A 15,718-nucleotide genomic window follows, 5' to 3' on the forward strand; every position below is an offset into this window, starting at 1 on the left:
CACAGATGGTCCATCTGCGGTATTGGCGAGAAGGCAGGACCCGCGGTGCAGGTCCTGGCAGAGCCTCACGTATGGTGGGAAGTGGACCAGGAGCTTGGCAAAGTGGGGAGTTTCTGGAGGTAATACTTTTCTCTCATTTTGTGAAGTAATATATTAAGGTAACTTCGGTCAAGTTATTTAGTTATCTCTAAGCTGCGGTTACCTAAATTTGTAAAATGAGGATAATACCACTATAGTATAGATTGTGGGGAGGATTAAATGAATTAACACTAGAAAATGCGTAAAGAATAATTAGCACATAGTAAGCAATCTAAGTAGATAACTTCTACCTTTTATTGATAGATATTACTTTTAATGGAGCACTAAAAAGTGAGGGAAGGATTTGGGAAGTATTTGTCCCAGAACCTAATCTTTTTTTTTGAGGAAGATTAGCCCTGAGCTAACAGCTGCTGCCAATCCTCCTCTTTTTGCTGAGTTAGACTGGCCCTGAGCTAACATCTGCGCCCATCTTCCTCTACTTTATATGTGGGATGCCTACCACACCATGGCTGGACCAGCGGTGCGTAGGTCCACACCCAGGATCAAAGTGAACCCCAGGCCGCCAAAGCAGAACGTGCGAATTAACCGCTGAGCCACTGGGCCGGCCCCCCTAAACTTCTTTCAAATAAGGTATGTTAAAGATTTTTAAAAACTCACTTAAATGTTTGAGCTTTTTCTTTATTTGTAAAATGGGGTATCACCTGAATTATGAACATTACTAGTTACGAAAATCATTGTCATGTATCAAATACATTTTGAAAACTAAGTACTAATATTATGATGATTGATATGTTGTAATTAAAATTTGGGCTTAATACGTGCTCAAAACCAATTTAGAAAAATCTCAATTGCCATGAACTTAACTTGGCTCAAAGTTTCTTTGAAACTCAGCTTACCGTTTTTGGAGAAAACTGTTATAATGTCCATATATCTAATTATAATGAAATTAACATTTCATTGCTTTTGTAACTGTCAGAACCCATATGATGATATTGGGAAGAAAACTGACTGGACAGTGTCTGGCAGGTACTTTCCCATTCAAGGATGGGTCATGTGAACAGATACTTGAATTTTCCACCTTTACTAGTTCTTCGGGGCAAGGATGCAGACGAGGAGCCTCTCCAGGGATTTACTGTGCCCCAGTCACTAGCGTCGCTCCCCATTCACTTTAGGTCCCCTCAAAGGCAGCAAACCAAGGTCTCTGATATGCTAGATTCAGCGAGGCAGCTTTGGGTTCCCCTTCTTAAAAAGCAGTTTAATTTCCCAACAATGATAAAGGTAAGATCACTAAAGATCAATCTTGCATTGCTCTTCAGTTCAAAATTATTCTGGACTATCATTTCTCGGTAATCCTAAAAAGGATTAAAGTAGGCCTAAGACACTTTGTATTGCCTCTCCTCACAGTGGGTCTAGTTCCTGCTTTGTTGGCAATTATAACATTGAAAATCTGGAGCAGGTTAAGATGTACCTTAACTGCAGAGATCATTCCCTATGGTATATTTCAGAATAATATCCTTTCTACTTTCTATCTACTTTGTCTTTCATCAAAGCATTTCTAAAAGCTATGATGGAGTTATGATGAGCAGTTGACACACAGGACAATGGGAGCTTGGCAACCACTCACACAACAAACAGCTCGCTCTGCGGCCTGCAGCTTAAGCTGTGCTTTCACCCTGCCAAAAGGGGCTTGCAATCTCTGAAAAACACCTCGTTGCTGTCAGGCTGGAATTCAATCTCAGTGCCTTTCGAGGCACGCTCTCTCAAGTTGGTAACCGTAACAGAAACAACAAAGGTGGTAGAATTATGGAACCTGTAACCAAGACCCTCTCAAGATCCAAGAGTGGCGGACTGGCCAATCACCGGCTCCCACCTCACACCCTCGGAGACTCTGTCTCCACCCACAGCTCTGGCTGTTGAGTTTGTACCACGTGGCCACTCACCCCACACACACCTCCTCTTGAACCAAGGTGAACACAGCCTGAAGCAGGAAGACGAAGAGGGGTGTATCACCAGGAAAGATCAGAGAAAGGCACTGCTGGAGCCGGGTCCCAAAGCAGAGCAAAGCTACAACGTACCTGGAGCAGAGAAGCCCTGAGTGAGCACAGACAGCGGGGCTGTGGAGGGGACAGTAAAACCGGATCACACTCACTGAGAGGCAGGGCCAGGGGCCTTGAGGACCCAGGAGAGGCTGAGAGAACTTTCCGGTTCCAGGGCCATGTAGCCTGGTGAGACTTTGCTTCCCGTCTTTAGTGAGACTCCCCGCCATATCCTTACAGCAAATCTACTTTTATTTCAGCTAGCCTCCGAGGCTTCCTTTCTTCTAACTCACCACCACCTGAGTCCGAAACCCTCATCCTCGGCTGCTATGGAAGAGATCACTGAGGACAGTGAGGTCACACTGCCGGCTGTGATCAGTCAGTTCTAGGACCCAGTTTGCCTGAGTCCCTATTTTGCTGTGCTACCTGCTCTCCTTTGTGTATCAGCGGGCCCTGAAAAAGTTAGATCGGAATATTAAGCAATATTTCAACACTGGCTTGGTTTATTATGAAAGCCTTAAGTTAAACCAAGTCTATCCCCACAGAAAGATGCACCCAGTACGAATGCTTGCTTTCTGGAGGTTCGACTTGGCCAAGGCTTAACATTCCAAAAAGAAGAGTGGCCGAAAAAACCATTTACATTTACAAGATAAATAACTTAGACCCCGCTTCTCGGTGAGATCAGGCCCAGCGTGTGCACCCGTTTCCCTTCTTGGACTCCGTCTTGCACCGGAGTGTTTACATAGACACATCAACAATTTAATTAAGCCAAATTTAACATTTCTGTCAAGTTGACTTTTACAAATATTACCTTTAGACATATCCTAAGCCTTTAAGAGGGAAGACAGTGGAAGTGATAAGAAAACAGAAGAATGTGTCATAGGGGGCAGTTCCACAGCTTCCTGTGTACGTCCTCTGCGTGACGGTGAAGGGGACGTGTGTGGGTGATGACTCCCCATATACCTGGGGGGCTCTGCCACCTGCAAGACGGGACGCAACAAAACCCCTCTTGTGAGCCAGGAGCCTTTTTAATCTTTCCTGAATGTTAACAATACGGAAAGCAGACACAGAAGATGTTTTGAACACTGAGGAACGTGCACTGGCCTGGCCTTCGGCGCTGTGAGCCTTAGATTTGAAGCTAGGCTGTTTGATCAGCTGCATCTGGGAGGTTAACCTGGTGCCAGATGACCTAGACCGTCAGGGTAGGTAGGTTCTGAACTCCCAAATGTTGTGGTTTGGCTAAAAGTGAGCTCTAGGGGTCTTCCTTGGGGTTGACCTGAGATTTTCTCTAGACTTGGTCTTCCAGTAATTCCACCAGCTGGGCAGCTTTAGCAGTTGGAGAAGGCACAGAAATGAAGTACAGTATACACATAAAGAATATGTAGGTTTGTTAAAATTTGTCAACCAAGAATAGATCTCTATTATTAAAGTTTTGGTAAACCTTCAGAAAAAGTTTAAAGTTTGGTTGAATTAAGCCAAAGAGTTAAAGATATCAGAATAATATGTTTGTTTTTTCCCTATTTCTAAGAAACACTAAAAATTACAACAATAAAATCTCTATTATAAATTTTAGGATACCACATATACACTGAAGAGTATATCTTTCACAGTGTCAGAAAACCCAACTCTTTTACATAGTTAGAACAGAATTAAAATTCTGGTTTGGTTCTCTCACAAACAAAATTAGGTATAGCATTTATTGTGTTTAAATAGTTTTACATTATTAAAATGTTTTCAAGGAGTCCAGTGGCCTGACATAAAAATGTTCTGACATGTTGCTTCACAATGAAATGTATTTATTACACTTTCATTTATTGACCAGAGTGTGATTTCTGAGACTGTACCTATTTCCCCCGTCTGTGCTTCCCTGGTACACACATTACAGACCAAATGGGGAAAGTCTTCGTCATCGTGAAAGCACACACTGTAAGAAAAGTAGGACACAGTAGGATAAATGTGACCTCAGGACAGTAAACATTTCCCAGCCCTGAAACTATGACAAGGGACCCAACGGCAGTGGTAGTGCTCCTGCCCAGTACTGACCCCCAGCATCCCTGAGACCCCGAGTTCAGTCTGGAATACCAGTGGCCTCTAAAGGAAGTTGAGTGCCTTAGGGGTAGCAGATTCTATGAGTGGGGCAGGAAGAAAAAATCATAATGGGTCTGAAAGATGCAGTTGTTTTCAGATAGTATGGATGCTTTTAGGAACGTCAGAGTCCTAAAAGTACATGGGTGTCAACATCAAGGCACTTCCTACTGACCAAGTTGTGACATTGTGAGCATCAAACATAAGCACAGCAAAGTAGTCATAACTCAAAAGTGGGCGGTGATAGAAGTTTAATTTTTTTAATAAGTAGGGGACCATTCATATTGAGTATTTTATTTCTTGTAATAATTATGTCTGTTTATAATATTTACATATATAGTTATTTCTATCTGGGTAAGCACTAAATAATATACACATGGAACTTGTAACTTGACCAAATGATCCTGGCAGAAGAAATTACTAAAATAAAAAATACGGTGGATTTATTAGCACAAATACTAGGATGTATGATGAGTACAATAATAAGCAGGTAGAAGGTAGCATAGGTGGTCATACACAGTAACCAAGGAAGAGAGACAACTCAACACCGCAATTTTAAAATATGAATTACTCAGTGTCCTGAAGAGACAAGTTAACTACATAAACTAAATTCCTCGTTACTAAGAAATGAAAGCTCTAGAATCAAGATTCCCAAAAAGGAATATAACCATTTTAAATGATAAAAACAACAGATCAAAATGCCCTAATGACAAGCGAGTAGGTTAGGTACCGTCAGCCATGCAAAGGTTAATATATCATTACGGCAAAAGATACCAAGTTTCAAAGACAAAAATTTATAAGAAAGGGACTTAGAAGTTTACCATAAAAAAAAACAGTCAGCTCAACACTGTGGCTCAGGTTTGAATGACCACAGTCTACACAATCAGATCATGTCCAGACCAAGAATCAACTGGTCAATGACCCAGATCCTTTCCTTTCCTCAGTTCTAGTAAGAACACTGAAACCCAGGAAAATAGCAACACTGAAAGATTAGGAATATATCACCTTAAGAATCATGCTACACTGGGAAGTTACTAAGTACAGAAATAATCAAATTACCCTATGTAAACCATACTCTTGATGTTTTAGAATGGGTTTAAGGGAATGTGCAGGAATAAATTTTATAATCCTTGCTTACGTATATCTTTTATCAGTTGTGTAAGATGTTTGAAGATTTCAAGACTCGCCCATACTAAATTTGTATCATAGTTTAAAATTTTTCAGAAAATTTAACTGGAAAATTCAATTTTGGAATTGATGTTTAAATGCTCAAGAAAAATTGTTTTTTTCTATATGAATTTAATGAAGTGATCATTAAACAGAGTACATATAGTTTTGAGTATTCTTCATGTCTAAAGGTCCCTCAATGAAAGAATCTATTAATTATTATTTTACACATTCACATTTTAGAAGAAAAAGTGTAATTATGGACTCCTAACAGCCCCTGCTAGAATCCAAAGGAAGAAGTGATTTTAAGAGGACTTAAGAAAGGCAAAGCTTGAGTCATCTATTCCTCCCAGACACAGTCCTCTGCTTGGTTTTAAAGACAAATGAATCATAACTTAGTAGGAATCACGTTTCCATACTAACCACATGGGTAGATGCCACGACACATGATTGAGACTACTGCACACTCTTCTTCCAACCACAGGACTGAGGTTGAAGTTGAAGGTTGAAGGTATGTGGCCAAAAGATAAAAAGAATTGGAAGCACAAAATGTTGGCTCAAGAAAGAAAGGACAACTCAAAAGGTCAATACTTCAGGAAGCTAGTACTTGACCAGCTGCCAGATCTTTAGGAATACCATGAAACTGTGAGGATGCCTCTCAAAGAAAAAAACTTTAGTCACATTTCATCTGACACGAGAATAAACACAAAAAAATTTTAGAAAAATCACATAATTTTTGGCAAATCATGATAAATGTTCACCATACTCAGCACATCTTGGGTGAAAAAAAAAATGCAGGAAAAAAAAAAAAGGAAAAGAGTTCACCTGCCTTGTTAGCTTTATGAGCGCCACCTTCCTGGCATCTGTCCCCGACTGAATGAAAGAAGGGATGTAGGGAAGACCTTCCCCCTTAAAAAAGAAACCAAGCCAAAACAAAACAAACAGAAACATCTTTGGGAATATAAGGACTCCGTTTGCCAAATTAAGCACAACGTCAATTAATTCGATTCAAGTGCTGGTATCACACTGACCTACATTGATTATACAACTTTTCAAGTCACGAAGATAAACTTGACATTATAAAACCTGTTGGAGGAGCTGGTACTCAGAATGGCACTCAATGTGGCCAAGGGTTCTGTGCACATACAAACACCACGATGATGCCCTGAAGGCGCTGTGTTGAGTTGGGGAGGGTAAAATTTGACCAGAAAGCTTTTCATGATTATGGCTTTTTTCTCATTTCTTCATCCCAATCAAAATCTAACGTGTCATCATCTAGTTCTGGTAAAGTGAAGAGAGAGTTTTTGGGAAGACACAATCTCGCCGTGGACCCCTCCAGCTGAAATGTTTTCCTTCTCCTGCCGAGCAGTGGAGCTGTGCTGGTAGGAGGGGGGCTTGGGCCTCGCCCCCCGCAGGTCCCCCTTTCAGGAGGAGGAGGGGACTTGGATTTGGATTCAGAGGGGGAAGTGAAGGAGAAGTCTGCCAATCTGGCGAGTGTGCAAGCATGAACCTTGCTGCTCCTATCACTGCACGAAACCTCCTCCTTTTTGTCTCTTTCACAAGTAGGATGAAAACGCCCCGTCTCATTCCCAAGCTCTAATTCAGGCTGAGTAACTCTCTTCTCCGGGGCAGGGTCCCTCTTCTCTCCTGACCCGTCTCTCTCTGGAGGCTGCCGTGCCACCTCCTTTGTCTTACCCTGCAGCCGATCCGAGCTTCTGCTTCCTGAGGTAGAGGCCAACTTTTCTGGACCCTTCACAGGCAGAGCCGCTCCTTTTCTGGTTTCGTGGTGGGGACTTTTAGGACTCTGAGGTGCTATTTTAGTTGTGCCAGGAGACACTCGGCTGTGGTCTTCAGGGGAGTGGGTCAGTCTGGACTTCCGTTTGAAAGTAAATTTTGCCAGTTTGGCCACTGGGGGACCCGGACTCTCAACACTTTCAAGTTCAGGCTCTTCGGCCTGAGCAACGGCCTTCTGTCTCCTTCTTTTGGGAGTTTCCCGCCTTCCTTCTGGGCAGCGTACAGCAAGCGGCTGCGGGTGAGAAGGGCTTGCGGGCTGTGAAGGCGCCCTGGCGGGATTTCTGCAGGAAGCCTGGGCCCTCTCCTGGCGCAGCCTGTGCAGTTTTCTGGGGACGTGATGAGTCAGTACTGAGTCTGCTTCCTCAGCAGATGCTGCTGCTTCAGAAACCATCGCTGCCTTTTTTGCCTTTTTACCCTCACCGTTGTCTGGCCTCAATGGAGCTTCTGTCTCCCTTGGTGCTGGAAGCTGTTCAGTTTCCAGTTTGCTCCCTTGGCCTGGCTCACTCTTTTCCTTACCCTGAGATTTACTGTTGGAGATTTTCAAAGCCATTTTTCCCCCAGTTGTTTTGGGACGAGGAGACACAGGAACAGTGTTTTGAGGTTCAATCTGATGAGTTGCCATGGAGTCAAACCAGTCCAAACTGTCGTCTCTGCTATTTTTGTGCTCAGCTGAATGTTTTCTACTTGCTGATCTATTGGGCCCCAGATGGGATGAGGGATCGAGAAGTGGGCTTCCCCAGGGACTGCCTCCCGCAGAGGGGGCGTGCGTGCCACAATGTATTTCCTGCTGTGTGGATGTTCTGAACTCGGGTTCTTCCCCTGGATCATTTCCCGAGGATCCTGGAGCAGTCTCTCCCTCCACTGCCAGTGGCTGGGATTGGCACGCACTCTGACTCTGTAACCTGCAGCAGAAACACAGAAGGAAAACACGTATTGAAGGGAAGAGCACTCGCTCCTTTCTTTAGTCTCTGAGATACCACCTAAAGGTTTATGTCCAACATAAGCCCAAGGTAACACCAAACACAGTTTCCCAGAGCAGCAGGGAGAAATTATCCTGTCATCAGTATAGGATTTAAGTGCTCTGATAATCACTCTCATTTAGCCCAATACTGTAGTAAAATAAAGAAAATGAGGCAGCAGGTTTGTTACATTTTTAGAGCTCTCTGAAAGTCTATTTAATTCATTTAAGATTGTTTGAAGGTCAGTGGAAGATGCTCAGTCTTCTTTCTCATATTAAACGTTCAGCTACAACACAGCCCAGTAGCTGTCTGCACTGTAGCTGACTGCTGATCGAGAAAGTGGCTCTGGTTGTCTGGTAGCCAGTGTGCAGACCAGAACCAAAGTGAAAAACTAGAAACTGTGATCTCTCACCTCTTTCCCTAACCGAGGCACCGAATTTTAGCGCATCTAAAAAGTCACCTTCCTCAGGAGTAGCAGACTGATTCCTCTGTACAGCAGCTCCCGCTGCCCCCTCCGCCATTCACGGGCGTGGCAGACCTATCGCGGGCAATTGTGACATCTTTCATGCAAAGCCCAGCCATGTTGCAACCTGTGTTCTGGGCAGACGCTCTTCATCAAAACCGATACCGAGTTGAAACCCACTGATCCTCCCAGATTGAAGGATCTGATCAGTGATATTCATTTCAAATCTTGGGCATATTGGCAAGTGAAATAATGCCAGAGGACCCGTTTCTACAGGGACTGTAGTTTCTCAGAAGGAGCTCCTCTAGAAAGCCCTTCCTAACAACCTAGAAACGCCTTTTCAATAGAAGGGCAACACGACCCTGCTTCCATCTATGCACTAATACGACCTGCACTAAATCTGAAAAGAACTGCACCAAAAAGCACATGAGTAAATCAGTCTAAAAATCATGTGAAATCATAGAAAAAAGGAATACAAGAAAATACATTAAATTTACATGAATTTTAAATGTAAACATTTAAATACATTAAAATGTTAATGGTAAATCTCTCTGGGAAATAAGATTGTATGTGATTTTTGTTTTCTTAATTCATTACTTTTATTTTTCAAAATACTCTATAAAGAATATGTATTACCTCATAATCAGGGAAAACAAAAAATTACTGTAAAAATATTGGGTTATATTCATTCACAGTGCACTTGGAAACATCAGCACAGTAAAATCCATGTTCAGTGTAGTCATAAGCAAACAAAAAACCCAAATACCTTTCAACATTACTACTATCAAGTATGTTTTCAGCATCAAGTTGAGGTCAGAGATACTCATAACTGTTAAAGCTCCTTAACAATGTGCTAAAAGATGGGGAATTTTAAGGGGTAGAATAAATTTAGTCCTAGTATTTTAGTCTAACTCTGACTTTGGGAATTAAATTGTCCCCTACATAAAATATCTAGTATTGGGGGGCTGGCCCACTGGCATAGTGGTTAAGTTTGTGTGCTCTGCTTCAGTGGCCCGGGGTTCACTGGTTCAGATCCTGGGCACAGACCTACACACGGCTCATCAACCTATGCTGTGGCAGCATCCCACATACAAAGTAGAGGAAGACTGGCACAGATGTTAGCGCTCAGCGACAATCTTCCTCAAGCAAAAAGAGGAAAATTGGCAACAGATGTTGGCTCAGGGCCAATCTTCCTCACCCCCCCCCCAAAAAAAGAGAAAGAAAGAAAAAAGAGAGTCTAGTTTTACTAGACCTTCCTAAAAGACAGCATCTTTGCACTCTGTTTCGAGGTGGGTAGACTAGCCACCACTTGAGGCAGGCTGTCACTAGTAAAGCACTTTCCAGAATAAAAGTGTGATAAAAATACAAATGGTTTTATTATTAATGTGTGATCTCCTTCAGGAATAGAGAACTCTTTCCTAAGGGGATAAACCCACAGGCTGCTGGGGTTTTCTCACTTGATGAGATTAGCTTTTCGTGCTGTTGAGGTAATTCACTTTCACTTGCAGGGCACTGGGTTTTGCTGCTTCGAGGATCAACACCAGAACATGGCCCTGCATGACAAAGAAATACCAGAAGAAAGGAATATTTTAAGGCACATCCTATCTTTTAGATCATTACCTACCTTTTTTCTCTTCTTTGCCTCCTGGAGGGTCACTTTGAATCCGGTAAGTCCTATTGCTGTTTCTCTATCACATAACACTGATCTTGAGCCTCACATTCCTTCCCCCTTCCTGATCCAGCATGTCAGTTTCTGGTAGTCAAAATGACCAGTTTCTGGTCAAAGTGAGCAGCCTCTCCAAAAGCCAAGCCTAGCCCAGGGCAGGTGTGAAAAGGACCAGCCACATCAAACACAAAAGAACCAAAGGAACAGCTCTGATCTTAACACCATGTGCTGGATCATTAAAAAGCCAGGAGACCAAAAGAAAAGGGGGTTGGTTTTACACCAAGTGCAAGTTTACTGCAGGCTGGCACCTGGGTATCAGCAGGACAGAGGCAGTCTCCACGCCTCCCCAGGGAGTGCTGAGGTTTTACAAATTCAAAAGAGGATGCTGCTGGAGGAAGAGAGTGAGCAAACAAGAGAGAAACACAGGAAAAGAATACTCAGGGCTTTATTTAATACAGTCACTATCCCGGTGTGGTCCCCAAATCCTCCTGCAGCTGCTCCACTTCCACGGGCACTTGGCTCACCAGACCCCAGCTCCGAGAGCAACACCAACAACCAGGTTCAGGTCAATCATTAAGCCACTCGCACTGATCATGAAGACACCCAACGGATACACTTGCCGTTCCTCATTCCTGTTTCACAGGGACAGACTCAAAGCTTAGCCTTTTAGAAGCTCATGTAGTTAGGGAGCACGAAACACTAAAGTTCAGGGAAAAATTCTTTAGGTAATACACGTGCCACGGTCCTTCCCGTGTGTCCACATTTTAACAAGTCATTAGAAAGTTGAGTTGTGGACACTGCTTTTGTCATTCCTGAGTTGTTACCCTGGAGGATGAAAAACAAATTTCCCTCTTTGACATAAAATACATCGTTCTCACCGGGGATTTTTTTTAGTCTGTTAAATATGTAAATTTTTAAAAGTCATGAACTCGGGCATGTAGAGAAGGAAGATCAGGATGCTGACGGGAGGCTCAGAGCTGCTGCTAAGGAGCCAGCAGGGCCTTACCCAGGGGAAAGCAAGGCCTGGTTACCTCTAACCAACCCCTAACTCCTCAGCTTACTAGCCTAGGCTGGCCAGAAAGCAGCCTGGGCCTGTCTTCTGCCTGTGATTTTCTGTCACCAGGGTCATATATAGACTACCGATCAATATTTATCAAGCTTGGAAGAAAGCTTTAAAAACAAGAAGAATAAAATTAAAATATTAATAAACACAACAATTCTTTATGTACACTCCCTTGTACATATCCTCTCCTGGTGAGGAAAAATGATAAAGCCAAGTTATCAAAATGTTTTGTGTCCAGGTCTGGCCTGGGGTAGGTCACTCTCCTGGTGTCCAACTTCCTCTTTCGTAGCAGCCGTCCCAGCCACCTCTCTGAATAGCACTGCCCTGCTTCTCACACCGAGCCAAAGAAAGAGAAGAGGAAGAAGTGGTGGTAGTAGACAGAATAAAGCCCATTCACTCCGGTTTCTTGATGCCACGGAAACCGTGCATCTTGGGTGTGAACTGGGGTGGCTGACCTTGGTGCTTCTTATGTAATCGGGACCCAGTGATACCAACTTACTAGATAGTGAATTTATATACAGCTTACTATATAGAGAGAAGGACCAGTCAGTCCGACTTCTCCACGAGGCTCACCAAACCAGCAAGCCAAGGAAACGCAGCTGTGGAAAGCAGTCTCCAGAGATGGCAGCCATCAATTCCCCTATCCTGGTAGGTCTATGCCACTCCTCCCGTCAACAGGTGGTGTCTAGTTCCCTTTATGTTGCATGTGGGCTGGCCCTCTTACTTGCTCTGACCTCCAAAATGTGGCAGAAGTGATGCTGCACTAGTTCAGGCCCAGCCTGTAAGGGCCCTGGCAGCCTCTACTTTTGCTCTGTTGGAGCCCTAAGCTACCATGTCAAAGCTGTGACTACCCTACAGAGAGAGGGCCCAGCCAACCCCCAGCCATTTAAGCCACTCCAGCTAAGGCACTACACATGTGACAGAAGCCATCTTGGATGCTTCAATCCCATATGAGCTCCCAGCTAAACGCTGGTGTATGAGCGGCCCCAGCTGACGCCATGTGGAGCAGAGACAAGTATCCCCACAGAGCCCCCCTGAATTTCTCCCAGAAGAGCGAGCACTAAAATGGTGGTCGTGTTTTTTTTTAAGCTGTCGAGCTCTGGGGTAGTTGATTACACGGCAAGAGATAACTGAAACAATCCCCTACAGAGAGTACAGACAGATTTTCCATTTCAGTTACACTTTCTGTGTTTCACTAAATGCCAAGGAAGGATTTTCCATTATATGCCTTTCTTGGTTTTCTTTTCTCACCTTTCGAGTCTTCTTAGCTCTTCACTCAAGAGGCTGTGCAGCTCCAGCTTTTCCAGAATAAGTTCACACTGCCTCTGGTACTGCTCCAGGGGGTTTTCAGGAAAGGAAGTGTGGAGTGCATTCACACCTCCCAGCAGCGCACCTCCCTGAAGGGGTGAGAAAATGGAGAATACCAGACCCGCCTGCAGAGAGGAAGGACACACTGGGGACCCCTGACCCGGATGGCTAAGACTAGCCCTCTACCCCTCTTGGGTATCGGAATCACCTGGGAGCCTTTTTCAAATTTCAATAGTCCTCTCCCCCAATTCTTGGTGGCAAGCATTGCTCTAGGAAGCCATGTTGTCACTAGTGGGACCATGAGCATCCTTCAGGTGTGTTGAGGAGAAAATGGATTGAGACCCACTACTTCACACCAATGGGCAAAATCAATGCTACTAACGTAGAGAATGTTTCCATGATGATTTTTTCCCTTTTTAAAAATGGTCTCCTTGGGGCCGGCCCCATGGCCGAGTGGTTAAGTTCGCGCACTCCGCTGCAGGTGGCCCAGTGTTTCGTTGGTTCGAATCCTGGGCACGGACATGGCACTGCTCACCGAGCCACATTGAGGCAGCATCCCAAATGCCACAACTAGAAGGACCCACAACTAAGAATATACAACTATGTACTGGGGGGGCTTTGGGGAGAAAAAGGAGAAAAAAAAAAAAGGTTTCCTTTAGATATTTCCAGGAATTATTAGCTCTAGAATATGATCATTTTTATTACTTCCGATATGCTATAAATCATCTTTTTTTCGATGCTTATAAGTAGGGTTCAAATATGAGGTTCAGAATATCCTTACCTGCATCGAGGACTCCATTACTGACACCACTGTAATAGCATCTTCCAGAGTCACAGTGTCACGAAACATTAGGCGAGCATGAGCTAAGAAAGTAAGACACATTTGAAATTTTGAAGATAGGAGTTTTTTAATGAGTATTTGAGGTGATAAATGTAATACCTGATCCTGTCCAAACTGTATTTTATAAATGAGCTACTAATAACAAACTAATTTTACTAGAACAAGCACAGAAGTCGAAGTTCAACTGCCTTTAGGGTTGTTTCTCTAATAATTGGCCTAATCCTTTTGCATAGCCCACGGCAATTCTGTGTACATAGTTTTATATGAAAAAAGTACTCTGAACCACTGAAAAGAAAGGGGCTATATAAACGTATATTTAATATTCAACAGCTTTTAATCCTCATTTTCTAGTCTATTATAGAAATACACAAAACTAAAACTCATTTCTCATCTCTGGCACTTCTCTTTATCTGTGAGCTTTTCAAAACTACCAAACTTGCAAACCTGAATTTTCAGTATTTCCTGTCCTAATATTAGCTATAAATCCTTGAAAAATTGAAGTGCATTTGTTTTAAAGAACTCTTTATTAAGCATATGTCATGATATGATACAGTCAGTTCATATGAATTTTTTTTTTAGAATTATTTAAACAAGGGCTAAATGTAAAAGCCAATGTTAAAAAAAAAAACTCTTGAGAGGCACGTGAATTCTGTGTCTCTACGTAAGTCTCATGCCTTGGGGATGGGATAGGGCATGGCATTATTTCGGTGTTGTTACCTTAGCAGCAGGTTGCTATACAGGGAACAATTCCAAACAGGGAAGCATCCCACCCAAAATGCTGATAGACTGCCCTTGAGAAACAGAACATCACTAAGACTTCCAAAATGAATGTTTTAAGTTATAGGAGGTCTTGAGATATCACGAAGATTCCTCTTTCTTAATGACACTACATTTCACTTGACACCCATAATCCGTCCCCAGAAGATGGGGTTTCGTAGCTCAGAGCCTTTACTTTTCAAGCGACTGCGAGCACCTTAGGGTAGGGATTATCCTTCTCATCTCTGAATTCACGGTGCCAGGCCCTAGGCCCTGCACTTATTGGGCCCCCAATGAAAATATTATTTGTTGGATGAAATGAACCTTCTGCTAATCGGATCAAGCTTTCTAGCAGGCGGATGGTTGTCCGGGCAGCGTTCCGGGAATCACTCTGCCTCTGCATCTGGTAGTACCGGAGAAGAACTTGATTACCCACGTCAGACAGCGTGGGCTGCAGGTTCCTGATGAGGCAGAAGTAGGTTTTCATTTTTTCCATGCTCCAGAGTTTCTCTGATTTGCTTGGGTAACCTGTAGAAATCAGGTGTGGGGTCAGTAATTTCTAAGAACAGGTAAACATTTCATTTTAAGGGTTTTGATAAAGCTCTTGTACTAATTTTTAAAAAGGTAACCTTCAGGTTTTGTGGTCATTGAAAGCGTAGCATATAGTTTGAGAATAAGCAGTCTTAGGATCTAAACTTAATAAAGGTAAGCTTCCTATAGGGCTTAGAATTATTCAGAAAAATTCTGGTCTGCCCTATTGTAATAAAATAGTACTTGGGCAAACCTAATTCAATTGAAAGAGAAGCACACATTTAGAGATTTCTGTTTCATAATTCAGTCCAGTTTTCCTTGCATGCAAGAGGTGAGTGGTAATTATATATCGTAAGGTTGCCCCGTTTCATCACAAAGGATGTATTTACCAACTACAATCTCACCCATGGCAGGTAGAGAAAGGCCCTTCTCCTTCTGCTCATTGTTCTGGGCCCACTACCTGCCTCCTCTCACTGCTCCCTGTCTAGGCATCTCTCCAGTGCTCATCTGGTAGGGTACCTTTGGTATTTACATAATCTTCTTCAAGGAGAATTTCATTTGGTTATGTCTATTCTTTCTTTGTCCGTTTGAATGATTGTCTCCACATACCTTTGTTTTCTAGGATAAAGGAGGAAATTATACGATCCCAGTCTTCATTCTTGGTATCAAGCAAAACCAGGATAAGGTCAAATCGACTTAAGAGTGGGCTGCCAAGGGCGATATTCACAGATACGGACTCGCGGGGGTCGTACTGGCCTTTGGGGTTGGTTGCTGCCAGGATGGTGGTCCTTGTGTTCAGCTTGCAGACGAGGCTACCAGAAGAGAGGATACAATTCACTGACCATTGAGATTCAAATAAAAAGCAAGATGAAACTTGTTAATCAAAAGGGGCTGTTCTTTCACCTTGAAAATCTGGAGAAACTCGTGTGAAAGAGAATGTGGAATGATACAAGGAGGTGTCACAAACACCAACTTCGACAAAGTACATTTACACTAGACTTTCCTGAGGA

At 43.1% G+C, this 15,718-nt stretch overlaps 1 protein-coding gene and 1 long non-coding RNA gene across 4 annotated transcripts in view; one reads left to right on the forward strand and one right to left on the reverse strand.

Annotated features, from left to right (window-relative positions):
• LOC111775356 (uncharacterized) lies at window positions 1-15,595 on the forward strand. The gene is made up of 5 exons (XR_002810979.2): window positions 1-119; window positions 558-669; window positions 1,590-3,277; window positions 10,052-10,210; window positions 15,331-15,595. It is a non-coding gene; the product is annotated as an uncharacterized lncRNA (long non-coding RNA).
• Window positions 4,384-15,718, reverse strand: part of MCM9 (minichromosome maintenance 9 homologous recombination repair factor) — an 85,388-nt gene continuing 74,053 nt past the window's right edge. For 2 of the 3 annotated variants that reach the window (XR_011422629.1, XM_023650980.2), the window contains exons 9-13: window positions 15,318-15,520; window positions 14,502-14,705; window positions 13,362-13,444; window positions 12,524-12,669; window positions 4,384-8,023 (exon numbers count right to left, since the gene is read on the reverse strand). Coding sequence is in view for 2 of the 3 variants with exons in the window: in XM_023650980.2 (XP_023506748.2) it covers window positions 6,550-8,023; window positions 12,524-12,669; window positions 13,362-13,444; window positions 14,502-14,705; window positions 15,318-15,520 (2,110 nt within the window). In the remaining variant the exon portion in view is untranslated. Of the gene's footprint in view, window positions 8,024-9,992; window positions 10,097-12,523; window positions 12,670-13,361; window positions 13,445-14,501; window positions 14,706-15,317; window positions 15,521-15,718 lie in introns of those variants that run through there. The other variant, XM_070225467.1, reaches the window with a different exon arrangement.

The sequence above is a fragment of the Equus caballus genome, chromosome 10 (assembly GCF_041296265.1).
Source record: "Equus caballus isolate H_3958 breed thoroughbred chromosome 10, TB-T2T, whole genome shotgun sequence".
Lineage (NCBI taxonomy): Eukaryota > Metazoa > Chordata > Mammalia > Perissodactyla > Equidae > Equus > Equus caballus.